Below are 16,129 nucleotides of genomic sequence, written 5' to 3' on the forward strand. Positions count from 1 at the left end.
CTGTAGCTGTCAGAGGTGCGTCTCCAGACACATCTGAGTAGTATACACTTCTTCTGCACTGTAGAAACATTCCATTTTAAATTTAAGTTAACATTTTTTATATATTTTTTTTTTCTTTCCCTTAAACCCAAAACCCTCTACATGATCCCCAATCCCCACTAACCACCTACCAAACTAATTTATCACTAAAAATAAAAACTTTTTTTTACAAATATCCAGAAGGGTTCAAATGAATAGGTATGAAAGTGTATTGCTCTTAGTTCTTATCACTAAGATAAAATCATTATGTCAGATGTGATCACTAACACAATGCTCATTCTTGCCAGGCCAAGCATCTGGTGTAACAGTCATGCAATCTTTGTAATTGGTTATCACAGCGATCCCATGGCCATTCTGGCTGCTGATTGGTTCACACAGGAGTGCCTCGGGTGTGCCTGTGGTGCCTATCAGAGTGTGCCACTGCATCTTCTGTTGGGCTTACCAGTATAGAAAATGTCTGTATCGTCGGAAAGGGGTTAAAACAGTTAGGTGTCATTATGCTGGGTTTCTTTGAAGGATTATCCTGCCATCAAGATTGTTAAGGAAACTTTTTTCTTTGTCTGGCCTTCCTTGGGATATTGACATCTGAAAATCCACAGGATCTTTCTTTCAGAAGGTATGGTGACCAGATGGCTTCTTTATCTAGGAAGGTTTATGAAAAGTACTTTGTAAATAATAATATATTGCAGGTCAGAAATTCCAGAGACATTTTATGATTATCTTAGTAGCGTTTTATATCAAGTGGATATAGTTTATTATTGTATTTATTGTTCAGCCTTCAGTGAAAAGGAACTTGACTTCCCAATCTAAAATATTTCTGATCTTGCTCTCTTGTTGACCTTTTCAGGCGAGTAGCTACCCACTCTTATTATGTGTAAGCTGCACAGTATCAGCAGCTGTTTACTAAATATAGTGGGAGTAATATGATGTTATTTATTTATAGCTACACATATGTATTTTATTAAGTACTCTGTATTTTGTTGTCATTTTTGCATTTATTCTAGCACCAAAATATTATTATTATTATATTACATATTTTTGTTTTGTTAACACAGACTGTACCGTGACCAAAAGTTTTCAGAATGACACAAGTATTGGTCTTCACAAAGTTTGCTGCTTCAGTGTTCTTAGATATTTTTGTCAGATGTAACTATGGTATACTGAACTATAATAACAAGCATTTCATAAGTGTCAAAGGCTTTTATTTACAATTACATTAAGTTTATGCAAAGAGTCAATATTTGCAGTGCTGACCCTTCTTTTTCAAGACCTCTGGAATCCACCCTGACATGCTGTCAATTAGCTTCTGGGCCACATCCTGACTGATGGCAGCCATTCTTGCACAATCAATGCTTGGAGCTTGTCAGAATTTGTCGGTTTTTGTCCACCAGCCTTTTGAGGATTTACTACACCTTCTCAATGGCATTAAGGTTTGGGGAGTTTCCTGGCCATGGACCCAAAATTCCGATATTTTTGTTCCCCGGGCCAATTTGCTTTTGCTTTTTGGCAAGGTGCTACATCATCAAACTGTTCTTGGATGGTTGGGAGAAGTTGCTCTTGAAGGATGTTTTGGTACCATTCTTTATTCATGGCTGTGTTTTTAAGCAAAATTGTGAGGGAGCCCACTTCCTTTGCTTAAAATCAACTCCACACATGGTCTCAGGATGCTTTACTGTTGGCATGACACAGGACTGAGGGTAGCACTCACCTTGTCTTCTCTGGATAAGCTTTTTTCCGGATGCCCCAAACAACTGGAAAGGGGATTCATCAGAGAAAATGACTTTACCCAAGTCCTCAGCTGATGTTTTTCCTGGAGAGAAGTGGCTGCCCTTCTTGACACCAGGCCATCCTCCAAAAGTCTCTGCACTGGTGGCACCCCAATCCCACAGCTGAATCAACTTTAGGAGACGGTCCTGGTGCTTACTGGACTTTCTTGGCTGCCCTAATGCATTCTTTACAACGATTGAACCTCTTTCATTGAAGTTTTTGAGGGTTCGATAAATGGTTGATTTAGGTCCAATCTTAGTAGCTGCAATATCATGGCCTGTGAAGCCTTTCTTGTGCAAAGCAATGATGACAACACGTGTTTCCTTGCAGGTAACCGTGGTTAACAGAGGAAGAACAATGATTTCAAGCACCACCTTCTTTTTTAAAGCTTCAAGTCTGTTATTCTAACTCAGTCGGCATAACAGAGTGATCCCTAGCCTTGTCCACGTCAACACTCTCACCATGATGTCAGCTGGTCCTTTTTGGGGCAGGGCTGAAATGGAGTGGAAATGGTTTTTTGAGATTAAATTAATTTTCATGGCAAAGTGGGACTTTGAAATTGATTGCAATTTATCTCATTACTCTTCATAACATTCTGGAGTGTATGCAAATTGCCATCATCTAAACTAAGACAGGAAACTTTGTGAAAATTTATATTTTTGCCATTCTCAAAACTTTTGGATATGCCTATATACTAACAAGTTATGTTATGCTATAGGATAATGCCCCTATTCTGTCTTCTAGTGCTAGTGTTCTTGAGAAGAGTAGTAGAGCAAATAGATCTGGCCTGAGTTGAATACCTATCATTACGATACCTACTTGTGTAACTTATGACTAATAACTAATGAATATTTGTGACCTATAAGATGCAGGAACATTTGATGTTTATGGTGTGTTTGTGCTTATGTGAAATATATACCATTGAACCACATGCATTATAAATTTATTGTTATATCACTAGTACTTTGTGTGCCCATGATTTAATCTGAATCTTATTTCTTTCCATTTGTGGTATCCAGTTGTTGCCTTCCTTGTAATATCCTTGTTTGTGGACACATTGTGTTTGATAAATAACAAATGATGTGGCAATGATGACAGAATTCTCTAGAGTGGGGCCAACAATCTCTGACTGTATAAAACAGGCTGTGTTCTTTGATTCCAGTTTTAAGAATTAAAACTTGTTTGGAATTTTTTTTTAAACATGAAAGCATTTTGTGTTTTCATGAGGATTCCAATCTTCCTAATGACCTTTTGAAATATATCTATTGTATTATTACTTCCTTCCTGATAATTAGACTGTTTGAATGGCGCTAGTGATGTATATCAGATGATCTTACACTCACAGGAAACCATTTTGTAATGGGAATTCTTTTATGTAGAAGCAAACTTCCCAATCCAAGCCCATGCTGAGTAGTGTACCATGTAGCTTCCTTATGTTTGACTTGTGCCTCAGTAGTGATTCTGTAGCTTAGTGTCACCATATCTTGCTAATTATTACTTTTAGGCAGTACCCATTTAATAAATGACCCAATAATGACAATGCGGATATGACGTTAATTTGTTGGATATGCTAAGGACGTGCCAATATAAAATGATGGCCACAATATTTAGCTTGGGTATAGCTTAACTGACTAGACTATGGTCCATTGAGTTGATAAAGTCACTTTGTTGTAATAGGAACATCAGTATGGTGTCTAAAGAAATTAAATGTATACAGTAATCTACTTTATGATGTAATTTATTTGTAATGTTTAACCTTCAGCACAGGTCCGACAATTTCAAGGTTTAAGGGAAATTGTATTTGGTAACCTCCTATAGATTATTGTTTATTTGTAATAGTTACTGTTTTTTATTGGAACCAAGCACATAATCACAGGAATAAAAGAGATGAGACTGAAGTATATATGATTACATAGCACTAAGGCATTGGCATTTGGTCTCACTAGTAGTATTTTTGTCCCAGCATGGACTGTTTAAATACCAACATGAAACATAATCTTTAATTGTTTTCATATAGGCCTCCATTGTGAATGTAAAAGAAGCAGTGATTTCTGAGGCCTGAACCCTTTTGGGACAACTAACGTTCCTTTCTGTTTATGTATTATATTTGTGAACCATGCGCTTCTAGTTACAAATTTAGAACATATAATAATAAAAACAGTCTGATTTTAATCTGGGAATGGCTGTTTAGAATGTAGAAACTGAACTACTTTGTTGCATAAGTCAAGTGAAACCCACATGATGGTGATTGTTGGACTGTTTGTAAAAAGCTGATCTTGACCATGGCTGCTAATTACTTGTTCTAAGATATCTTCTAAGATGAAATATTTTAGAAATAGCAGTGTCATTCTGTTCTCCTCTTCGTTTGTGTTTTTATTGACTACCAAATTGAAAGCTTATTTAAGCACCCTGAGATTCTTTAAGAAGTTAAATGTGTTTAATTTATGACTTCCTCTCGCTTTGTAGGAGGGCAGGTTTTGTAAGTAAATTGGAACCACGTTGCAGTTGAAGATTCTAATGAAAACACATCAACTCTTTTTGTTACATAGATTGGCACTTTTAAAGCACATGATGGGGAATATTTTTTAGAGCCTCTGATGCAATCTGATGGATTGGAGTATGAAGATGGGGACAGCAAGCCACACCTCCTCTACCGACATGAAGTTAAACACAATGATTCTTCTGGGGATCCACAACCAAACTGTGCTGCTTCAGGTACAGTTACACTTCCAAATACAATGTGATTCAAAAGTGACATAATGTGACTCCTTTAATAACTCTTAAGTAACTTAATAGCAAATCCAGCTCTAAATTTGTATTCATCATTTATCAACTGTTTTATTCTGTGATATTTGACAATAGCAGTTACAATAAATGTGGTGCTACTGTCCCAACTAGTCCGCAGCTTGTTTTTCACCATTTCGTGATGAAAACATTTTTATTTTTTCTATGTCCGTATTGAACCATAAGTTCTATCGTTCTCATTTGGCATACCCACACAAAATATATTGTATAAGTAGGGCTTTCTTTTTAAACCATATTCACCTATACAATCCATCATTCAGTATGGCGTCATAAAACCTTAACTATATTATAAAATATATTCATATAACTGTCCTGAGTTTAGGTACACCTTCATTTATTATGGCAGTTATAGGACAATTATTAAAAGGTGTGCGTATGTATTACAAATTGTAATATTTTTTTTTAATTTGGTATGGCTGATTTTTTTTCTTTAGTTTTTTTTTTAAACATTATATTTTTTATTAATTTATATGTAATATACAGTATATACCTGATCCTGTATACGCTGTTACTGGTATACCCATGTTGTCTCTATTTTGTTTGAGATAGTAATATGTTTGTTTTATATGCTGTTTAATCTTATAATGTGTTGTATCACACCCAGTGATTGTGTGACCGCCTGCATGCCCCCTCATTCAAATAATAGGCACTTTACCGACGGCTTATCATGTCCCACCTTTCCAAGTATAAATCTTTTGGCCACTTCGAAAGGGCACTCGTCCGTCACCTTCAACACCCCAGATAATGAGAACCAAACTGATGGTGTCTTACCTATCTACCTATAATCACTTTGTCTTTTGGCCATTAAAAAAGCATGTTTCCCCCAATAAACGCTGGTGATTTTGCATAATTTTCCATGCCATTACACTGATGGTTCATTTGGAGATTCTTCACCAGAGCAGCACCTTACTCGGAGCGCCATAGCAGCTACCGACCTGTAGGTTGCTTAGAGTATATGAGAAAGGTCCCGTTCTTTCTGAAATTGTAATGCAGTCTACATAGTGGCAGTGTTCCAAAAACATTTCCAAAACATAAAGTAGGTCACAATTATTTCAGCACCATGGTCTACATTTTATTATAGTATCTCATTATGTATCCCTCTCAAAACTATTATTATTATTGTTGAAAATGTAATCCATAGATATTATCCCTTGGTAACCCTCAGCGTATCTTTCCTTAGTGCAGATGTTCAGTTTTCTAGTCTATAATTTCCATAAGGCCTATTGAGAATCATAAAGAACCAGTGAAGGTTAATATTAGATGTGGTTTATATAAAAGCACAGATGTTTCACACAGCAGATTTCTTTAAATATGTCATTACCACACTTTGAACTTCAGACTTTTTTGATAGATGTGAAATTTCTTACATCACTACCATGTGCAGAAATCCTCTTCGATATTCATGCAATGCAGATAGACAGTTGGATTCCATACCCAAGCCCTCCACGTGTCCATCTGGTTTATTTTCAATCTTAAAGCTGATTTTAACACTTTAACCAAATGAGGCATGAGAAACATTCTTTGTACAGTTGAAGATTAAACCCTTCCCATAAGATTTTAATCATATAAAACCTTACCTTATTTGTAATTTCAAGGAATGTTTTATTTTCATGTGACACAAAATAATGCACTGAGAGGTTTTTGCCATGTAAAACACTGTCCTGTAATGAGCTTTCATTCACAGAGCCTCCAGATCAAACCCAGAGAATTCTTAAAAAAAAAAAAACATGCATTGAATACACATAAGGCTATTCTGAAGATGAGACAAGGCCAATGTGCTTTCTGTAAAGCTGCTTTAGGAGAGACCTATACTGTATTGGACAGACAAAGCCGATGTGCATTGACCTTGTTGGGAAAGTCTGTGTATATGTAATGTAAGAGCATGTTCATTTAAAAAAATGATTTGGAAGCTTTTGAGTCAGCAAACCTAGAAGAATTTAAAGATGGGGATATTCACTGATGGGCAGGAAGCACATTGAGTGATCTTTCTTTGCTTCTTCTACAGTGAGGGACCATTGTTTTCACATGAAGTTCATATCCATTTTGCGTAATGCATGACTGGTCTGCATTTGTGGTCCAGAAAAGGTAGCTTGTAACTTTGCTATCAGGTGCTTTCTAAAAATTCCAAAATTCAGACGCAAGGTTCTCAATGGCTTGGTTTATTACAGACAGCTAATGTGCAATAAATTGAGGACATTCTGATGTGTATTGATGTTAGATAACAGGTGATTACATTGCTCATGGACAAATGCTTGGAACAACTATGTGATAAAACTTTTTGTCTATTTTGTAGACATTATTTTTAAGACTGTAGGACTGAAAAGCCTTGACTTACTACCCATTATATTCACCTCAGTTTTTTCAGAGAATGACTGAATGGCACGCAGACAACCTGGAAAAAGACACATGCTACCAACAAAGTTTACACTACAGGAATACAGGAATAGAAAGAATCTGATAATTTTGGTGTCCACAACCAAAGACAACATCTGCTTTTAGATATAATAATATGTACTTCTTTGAACATATTGTTTTGATATAGTACCATCCTGAAAAGTGCAGATTTTAAGTATGAACAGGTTTAAAGTTGAAGTTTTATGACAGTCTTGTATAGTTCTTGGTGTTCTTCAAGAAGGGGTGCCCAATAATTACAATATTTAAATAAGATACTTTTTGATGTAATAACTGATTGTTTTTAATGGCTCAGTTGTAGGGCAGCAACAACTAATTGTAATAATTGCCAACAAATTTCATTATCGATTAGTTGAATCGATTTTTATCGATTATAAAATGAGGGTTTTTTCAGCGCAAGTTACTACTTACCAGTCCCTCCCTGCAGTCACTCTGATGATTGGCTCCGTCCCTTTTTCTCCCAGTCCCTCCATGCAGTCACAGTGACGATTGGCCCCGTCCATTTCCTTATAGCGTCCACACTGCTCAGAAACTCATCTATAAAATTAATATTTGGGCTGCTGTCAGTTAGGGGAGGTGGGGGTTAATTTAGGGGCAGTTATGGTCAGAGGCGTATCTAAGGTATGGCACCTATGGCTCGTGGGTTTTTTTATCTAAAAAATAATCGGTGTAAATGCTTACCTCAAGTACAATGTGTGTGTGAAAAAAATGGAAAAAACTACCACCACATACTTTGACAAAGGCTGAGGGTAGAACTACTGCGTGAAAATATATATGGTTTATATGGTTTATGGTTAAATAAATTGAACTAATATTAGAATGTATTTAGCAGGTAAACACTACAAGCTAATGAATTATAGGCTGTACTTAGTTTTTCACACATGGCTTTTTTTCAGTTCTGTTGAATAAATCATGACACGGTGTAATATGTCATGTGTTGTTGTTGTTGTTCATCTGAGGTTGTATTTACCTAATTTTAAGACCTGCTAAGAAACAGGTGATTGTTCTCATGTCCTGATATATAAAACTATAGAATTCAAAAAGGGTGTACTTTTCCACACGCTTGTGTTTAACTTGGCTGAGTTGCATGTTGCCATGCATCCATTCTCTGCAATGCCTGAATGGCATTATTTTGTTATGTCATCGATGTTATTAATTTATATAATTTGAGAAGGATTACAAATAATGCTGCTGGTGCCCCCTTGTCTAGGCTATGTACCTCAAAAATATATTTTGCAGTCAAAAATAGAATCATGCTTAGAGCAGGGCTCGACAAATTTGTTGTGAATCTAGGCGCCAGCTAAAAAAGTTAGGAGCCAGTTGGTTAGGAGTGATCTGATCATCATCAGCCCACTTACTAAACTCACAGCATTTGACCTGGAAGCACCCTGGACTTTCAAGTCAGTGCTGTTTTTTTTTTTTTTAATTATTTTTTTTGATAAATAAATATATATATATATATATATATATATAAATATATATATATATATATATGTAACACTTTCAATACTGATGTTCCATTGGAGCACAGCATTGACTGATATTTAGTCCCCACAAGCTTGTGGGGACAAATGTTAACCCCTGCAATGCCACGAATGTGTTATACACAATTGTGGAATTGAAGGGGTTAACGCTGCACTATCGCTCTCATGGAGCGATCAGGCAGCAGAGGGGTGTTGACATGAGTGTGAAGACCAAAGAACCCTCTCCCCCTGTCCCTGAAGCTGCCTCTGGCAGCTGGGAAGCAATTGCTGGTCTATAGACCAGCCATTGCAGGGGGGAGTCTCTGATGACTGCTGTAGGCTTCCATGCCTACAGGAATTATCAAAGGGCTTGTGGGGGCTCGTTTTTGCTGTTGCTGGTCTGCCTGGGCTTCCAGGCAGACCACAAGCAGCAGAGCCCCTTACAAAACGGGAATGAACCCCTAAATGCCGCGATCGCGGCATTGAAGGGGTTAACGCTGCACTGTCGCTCTCATGGAGCGATCAGGCAGCAGGGGAGGGTTGAGGAAAGAACCCTCTCCCCCTGTCCCTGAAGCTGCCTCTGGCAGCTGGGACGCGACTGCTGGTCTATAGACCAGTCACTGCAGGGGGGGTCTCTCTGATGACTGCTGTAGGCTTCCATGCCTACAGGAGTCATCAAAGGGCTTGTGGGGGGGGCTCGTTTTTGCTGTTGCTGGCCTGCCTGGGCTTCCAGGCAGACCACCAGCAGCAGAGCCCCGTACAAAGCGGCATTGAAGGGGTTAACGCTGCCCTATCGCTCTCATGGAGCGATCAGGCAGCAGGGGGATGTTGTGTCAGGTCCCCACACTTGTGTGGGGATCCAATCAACACTCAACCCCCTTTCCTGAAGCTGCCTGTGGCAGCTGAAAACGCTATTGCAGGTTTTCCTGCAATTGCGGTTTCAGCCTACCGGATCACTCCGTGGGAGTGATCTCAGGCTTGGGGGCGGGCTCTGAGTGGCTGTTTTGTCTGCCCAGACTTCTGGGCAGACAGCAGACAGCAGCGCCCCCGCGTGGTGACGCATTTTTTTGTGGACGTAAGAGGCTGACAAACTCCTAGGCGCCAGGACGAAATTCTGAGTCGCCATGGCGACCTGGCGCCTGGGATTTGTCGAGCCCTGGCTTAGAGAGAGCAGGCATCATGGAGAACTAATACTGGGAAACTTTTATACATGTCATACTAATTTGAGTGTGGCCCATTTGTCTGGGTTTTGTTCCATTGAGTAGTGCTAAAATTACCAACTAATTAATTGTTCGTAATATGTGGTGGGCTGTAACAGACAGAATCTGCAGTTTTTAATTACCTTTGGTTGCTTGTTTTAAATTTAGGAGTTATTATGAGTGAACAAAAAAATGCATTTCTTAAGGGTAATGAAATGACGAATGTTAACTATGCTGTAATTTTCTACATTTTCTAGTCTTTAAGGTTTCATGCACTTACCTGTTTATTTATCCCCCCTTTTTATCCTTATCTATACTTTAGTATTTATGTGTTGTAATTACCACTTGGAAAATGGCTGCGAGGGGGAACATCCACTTTCGTGTTGCAAACACTATTATTAGCTGCTAAGTGTAATGAACGTTTAAAATACATAGCTATTTGCTTTTTGCTACTAGATTGTATGTCTTTTAGTCGAATAACATGCTAATATTTTTAGGGGCAACAAATGCTTTACCAACCCCCCCCCACACAATTTCTTATACCAAGACATTGTTACATTGTCCAATCCTGCAATCGGTAAGAGAACTTTCCTATAGACTGTGGATCAGTTGGGATTTGGAATTTGCTTAATTTCATCTAGTAAAGAACCAGATTCTAAACATGTCTCCCCATGTCTTTCCCTTTGCCAGTGTCCTGGACCATCAATAATTTTTATTCAAACATTTTAGACAATGCTCACTTCCATCTCAATGACCCTGCAGTCTGGGCCACTCCACCACCTATAACTCCAGAGAATCCTTTGTAACACCTGCCAAACTGTTTACTGTTTATTGGGTGCAGACATTCTATCTCTCTTACTCCTCCATCATATTTATCTGCTTTCTGACCATGCTACTTCAGAACTTTCAATTAGAATGACTGCTATGAAAGACTAACAAATGTGTAAATGTGTAAAGTGTACAGTGTAAGTGTCTGATCTTTAAACAGAAATACATACATACATAAAATCCACTGAGAAGTGCAAATGAAAAATAACTTCATATTTTTTTTATTTGCTAAATATAATAATACAAATGTTACAAATGCCTTAAGCATGATCATTTTATTGCATGCTATTTGAGTCTTAATGAACAGTGAAAATGTGAGCGTGCTGCATATTCATTACGTTGACCCAGCTTACTATTACATAGCTCCTTCCTTCCTCTGGTCTTGAATGATCATAAGTATTCATGTGCTTTGAAATTGAAGTTGGTTGTGACATTTGCTGACCTGATAGCTTTTGGCCAAGCTGAGTCCTATCATTTTAACACTTTGAACAGGTGGTGCTGTCAGAGTATTGGCTATAAAAGGATTGACCATGGATGCATAGTGATAGATATTGGTGTATAGTAGATTGAAACAAATACCTACCTACTGCGTTCACTTGTTTATGAGAGAAAGAAACCAACAAGGGCTTCAAATCAAGTTATATCAAATTTTATTTATAGCGCACCAGCAGATTCCTTAGCTCCATGATTTATTTTCTTTTAATTATTGGACCTTAAGTATTAACTTTAAGGCTGAAGGGTAGGTGGATGTCTTCTAAACACCCTAGAGGGATTTATGTTATTTCAATATGTTTTGATTTCCAGAGTATTGCAGATTAATATTTAGACCAGTGTTCTGTGCAAGGTACAATTTAATGCATATTTAACAACCCCAGACTAAAACCCCTCTTATTCCTATGTAACAGGACACAGAGGTACCTTACAACTAATAGAATCAATGGCATTTTATTACCTATGAATGTTGTATAATTTACCTGCAGTTTAAGTCTTGAAATATAGACCTTTGGTTTTATGGTTTTTACTAATCCGAATGTATGCTTTTTTTTTTTAATATATATAAATTGGGAATTTAAAGGTGTCCAACTTTTGTTGAAATAAACAGTATCTCTGTTTTTTGCAACATAAAGTGAAACATCGAAATAATTTTTGATGTTTCACTTCTAATAGTCATAATAAGCCTCAATCTGTTCAGTGTATGGCATTTTACAGGCTTTTCTCATTGCATAGGGAGTTCATCACGTGCCTAAAATAGTTTAATTACAGAATTCTTTGTGATTGGCAAGAAACTGAAACCTCCGTGCTCAGTGCCAACATGTCATCTACACATTTGTCTTCTAAATCTGCTCCTCGGTAACCTCCTTGGCATGTAACCTGATTTCATGGTTGTAATCAATATTTAGATTTTGACAAATTAGTAAATATGTGGTTCAAATCCAGTATTGGCATTAAGGCACAGTATTGTTCTGTTGTTTTACGGTTTTATGCACTGAAAGAGTAGCTGGAAGTAAGTGTTTAGTTACAATGAGATGCTGGGGATAGCTACTGCATGTGCCCATCCAAGAGAAGGACACAGCTGCAAATGATTATTATTATTATTTTTAATATGTAAGATGTAGTGCCTATAATTAATATCCATTGATGTGCATGTGTGATGCATGTCTTAAAAACATACCCAATATACATACATGGATTAGGGGATTGGCACACACTCATCATTGATTGTATTGTCAGAGAAAGATATGCTGATGATGTGATGGGTATAATGGTGTTATTGCAAGATCAATGTTAACTTTAAAGAGAGAGTCCCAGGATCAGCAGTGGAAGCATTTCCTTCACATTTGTTGAGATGTCTAAAAACAGAATATTATCATCAGTGGGGTGCTAAAGAGTGTACACTTAAGCAATATGTCTTCCTTAAGGAAGAGCAGTCCAAGTCTATATCATGTATGGGAAAATGTCAGGGGTACAAGAAAAAACCTGTAGAAATATACAAATTACAGTAGACATCTGTTTATATAAAAAAAATGCCTTCTATTAACACTGGGGGAAACAACTATGGGAGGATACGTGTATATGTTTTATAGCTCTAGGTAACTTAGGAATTCCTGTTGGTTATTATTGGGATGCTAGAACACCACCTTTTTGGAGTTTTAAGAAGAGTTGAACAAGTTACCAGTAGACCATCTAGCATGTTCATAACAAGCGTGAAGGCTGTGCTATTAAAATGAAAATAAAGAACAGCTGTTAAGAGTGTCAAGAACCAACAGGTTTTACAGCTGATGGTAAGATATGGTTTTGTTTAAAAATATTGACAGCTGTTTGCATGTTATGCTTTGCAGCTTAACTGAATATATACAGGGTAGTACATATGATGTAATGTTCTGAAAATAAAGCTGTGGGTCCTACTTTATTCAGAATGTGGGATCCTTGTGGCCACATCTGTTGATTCCCATGGATGGCTGTCAACAAAAGGAGGACATAATATACTTTGCTACAATATGTGTTCTGAATATCTAATTACGCAAATATTAATACAAACTATATCATGTTAAGTGTTTTCAACAATTGCAAGTACTTCATCTCCCACAAGGTATAATATTATATGGTTAAAATACTGATACCTATATTTTATCCAAATAAAATATAAACTTGGATTACTAGTTTGCAGTTTTTTTAAATGTGTTTTATTTATATTGTGACATGGATAGTCCCTTGTTTTTATATTTAGAACAGGTGTAATAACAAATCCCCTGGTCCCAGTAATATTACAGTCTACATTGCAAATGAGTATTACAAATTAAAGGCTTTAACAATGTATATATAGATGTATAATATAATTGGGTCTATTCACTTAAAGGAGTGTAGTTTAAGCTATGCCACTATTCATTTTGAAGGACCAAAACTGTCAAGTTTCTCCAATTAGAAGGGCTGACTTGGCCCTCTATAATGCAAAGTGCATTATATAGGGCCAACTCAAACTTTCTTGCTTCATAATGAGTAGTGAGGCGAGGGAGTTAAAACCACAACGCTTTTGAAAGCTATACCTTTAGTGAATAAACCCAAATGAAGTTACCGCATTTTGATTTCCATTTATTGCTACTTTTAAACTATACTGTTTTTATTTACCTATATCAACACCAAATGTTAACTTTCATAGATATTAATGTTTGAATAAAAGCCTCTATTGTTGAATTCTTGCTGAGTTAAATTTCTGTGGCTTGGTTTTCAAATTTTTTGGGTACTGGACATATCAGGAGATGTCTTCATCTAGCATGATACCTCACTCAATAGCCAAAGAGCGAAGCCTGAGATATAACTAAGATAGCTGCCATACAGTGCTGCTTAAAAGGCATTGATGAGTGTGTTCAGCTTTCGATCAGCTCAGGTACTATAATACAATCGTATTCTCAAGGAGCAAGCTCTACATTTAGAATATGCATTCCTTCATTTGGTATACCAACCTCTTTAGTTTCCTCAAGTCTCTACTAGTTGAAATTCCCAAACATTCCTCTGCACTAGAAGGGTTCATTACATTCTTATCTGTGGTGTTGGCTGTATGTGACAGATTAAAACTGTCAAATGTTAAGAAAAAAACATCCAGACATCCAGCAGCAAGTTCAATAGAGACATTCTCCAATGTCCAGATTGTGCTTTAACAATTTTGCCCCTCTACATACAGGTTTCTGGCGAGCAAATGCTTAATAAATTAGCTTATTTCTGTGCCGTTTTACTAAAAAATATACATATTTTGATGATTTCAATTTGTTTTTCTTGCAGAACCTAAGAAAAAGGAGGATTTGCTCCCATTTCATGTTTCAAGCAGCTTTGCACAAGATATTAACAGTTTGGTAAATTCAGCATTTTCTTACTCACCACAAAATAAAACGCAAGAAGATGAAAACAAGATACATATCAGAAAAAAGCGTTTTCTTTCATATCCCAGATATGTGGAACTCATGGTTGCAGCCGATGCAAAAATGGTTCGTCATCACGGCCGAAATTTACAGCACTACATTTTAACTTTAATGTCAATAGTAAGTATATGCAAAAGTATTTTTGAAAAAAAAAATCAAATGCCTTTGTGAATTAGACTTGTACACCCTCAAGTACAATGTAATGCTGTTTGCTGCAAATATCTACTGTGAAGTAATAAAGACATAATGATGATGCAAATATAGGATGGTTGAATATAGAATATATTCTTCTGTATGCTTGTATTTTTGCTTTGATAATGAATAATACACCAAAGTGTTAAGACATTAAAAGGACAGTTTCATGTCCCATACACACCCACCAATGAGTACCCTTTAAGTACTTTAATATGCATCCTACAGCCTGTAGAAAGGTTATATGAAGCCCTCTTACCTGTAGTAGAAGCAGCAGCTACTGAGTTGCAGTGTTTTCTGTTTTTGCACCACTTTCAGTGGCAGGAAAGTATGCCCACTTATATCAGCAGGGGGCGCTTTCTACGCATGTGAAGGGGCAGGGCTCTCATTATACCCTGGACTTCTAGGGTGAGTCATTGCTGGAGCTGGTTTGGTTTGTGTATATACTGTGCATGCACTTAACCTAGTAGGAGACGTGTTAAGCTAAACATATCTCCAGAAAGCCAAGGAGCCAAGAGAGTAGGAATAGAGGAGTATAAAGAATCCCCAAATGCATTTGCAAGGGTGACTAAATAAAAAAGGGTGCACGCAATTATCAAGTGCATTAAAGTGTGTGTCCATTGAGTGTCCCTTTAAGATATTGTGGTTAAAGGTCACATCATGTCCTAGTTAAATTAATTATTCTCAGGACTCTGTCTATTCAGAGACAGCTTCTCCATTTAGTCATGTCTACATCACACCATGTAGAGTGACGAAGGACACTCAATGTTTATAAGATCCAAGATAAGAGAAAAAATAACAGTTCTAAAGGTATAATGACCTGAGGACAATGGAGGCGCATTACAAATGACTGCAGATCTCATGAAAGCAGTAAGAAGAGTTAACATCAAAGTTGATGTGTTTGAAGCAGGAAACATTGGTAAACATAAGGATCTGAGCGACTTTGACAAGGGCCAAATTGTGATGGCTAGATGACTGGGTCAGAGCATCTCCAAAACTGCAGCTCTTGTGGGTTGTTTAGCGAAGGCTGGCCCATGTGGTGAAATCCAACAGACAAGCTACTGTAGCTCAAATTGCTTTAAAAAGTTAATGCTGGTCCTGATAAAAAGGTATGAGAACACACAGTGCATCGCAGTTTGTTGTGAATGGGGCCGAGTAGCCACAGACCAGTTATGGTGCCCATGCTTGAGCCATGTCTACTGCCAAAAGTGCCTACAATGGGCATGTGAGCATACGAACTGGACCATGGAGCAATGGAAAAAGGTAGCCTGGTCTGATGAATCATGTTTTCTTTTACATCACGTAGATGGCCAGGTGCGTCACTTACATGGAGACCACATGGCACCAGGATGCATCCATGGAGGCCCCACCTCACAACTTACATGACTTAAACAACATGCTGCTAATGTCTTGGTGCCAGGTACCACAGCACACCTTCAGAGGTCTAGTGGAGTCCATGCCTTGATGGGTCACTCCTGTTTTGGTGGCAAAAAGGGGAAAATACGCAATA

General features: G+C 37.5%; 1 protein-coding gene across 1 annotated transcript in view; it reads left to right on the forward strand.

Annotated features, from left to right (window-relative positions):
* ADAMTS20 (ADAM metallopeptidase with thrombospondin type 1 motif 20) overlaps positions 1-16,129 on the forward strand; it is an 87,287-nt gene that overhangs the window by 12,645 nt on the left and 58,513 nt on the right. Inside the window, exons 3-4 of the mRNA XM_053463502.1 lie at positions 4,356-4,521; positions 14,291-14,547. Coding sequence (XP_053319477.1) covers positions 4,356-4,521; positions 14,291-14,547 — 423 coding nt within the window. The remainder of the gene's footprint in view (positions 1-4,355; positions 4,522-14,290; positions 14,548-16,129) is intronic.

The sequence above is a fragment of the Spea bombifrons genome, chromosome 4, assembly GCF_027358695.1.
Source record: "Spea bombifrons isolate aSpeBom1 chromosome 4, aSpeBom1.2.pri, whole genome shotgun sequence".
Lineage (NCBI taxonomy): Eukaryota > Metazoa > Chordata > Amphibia > Anura > Pelobatidae > Spea > Spea bombifrons.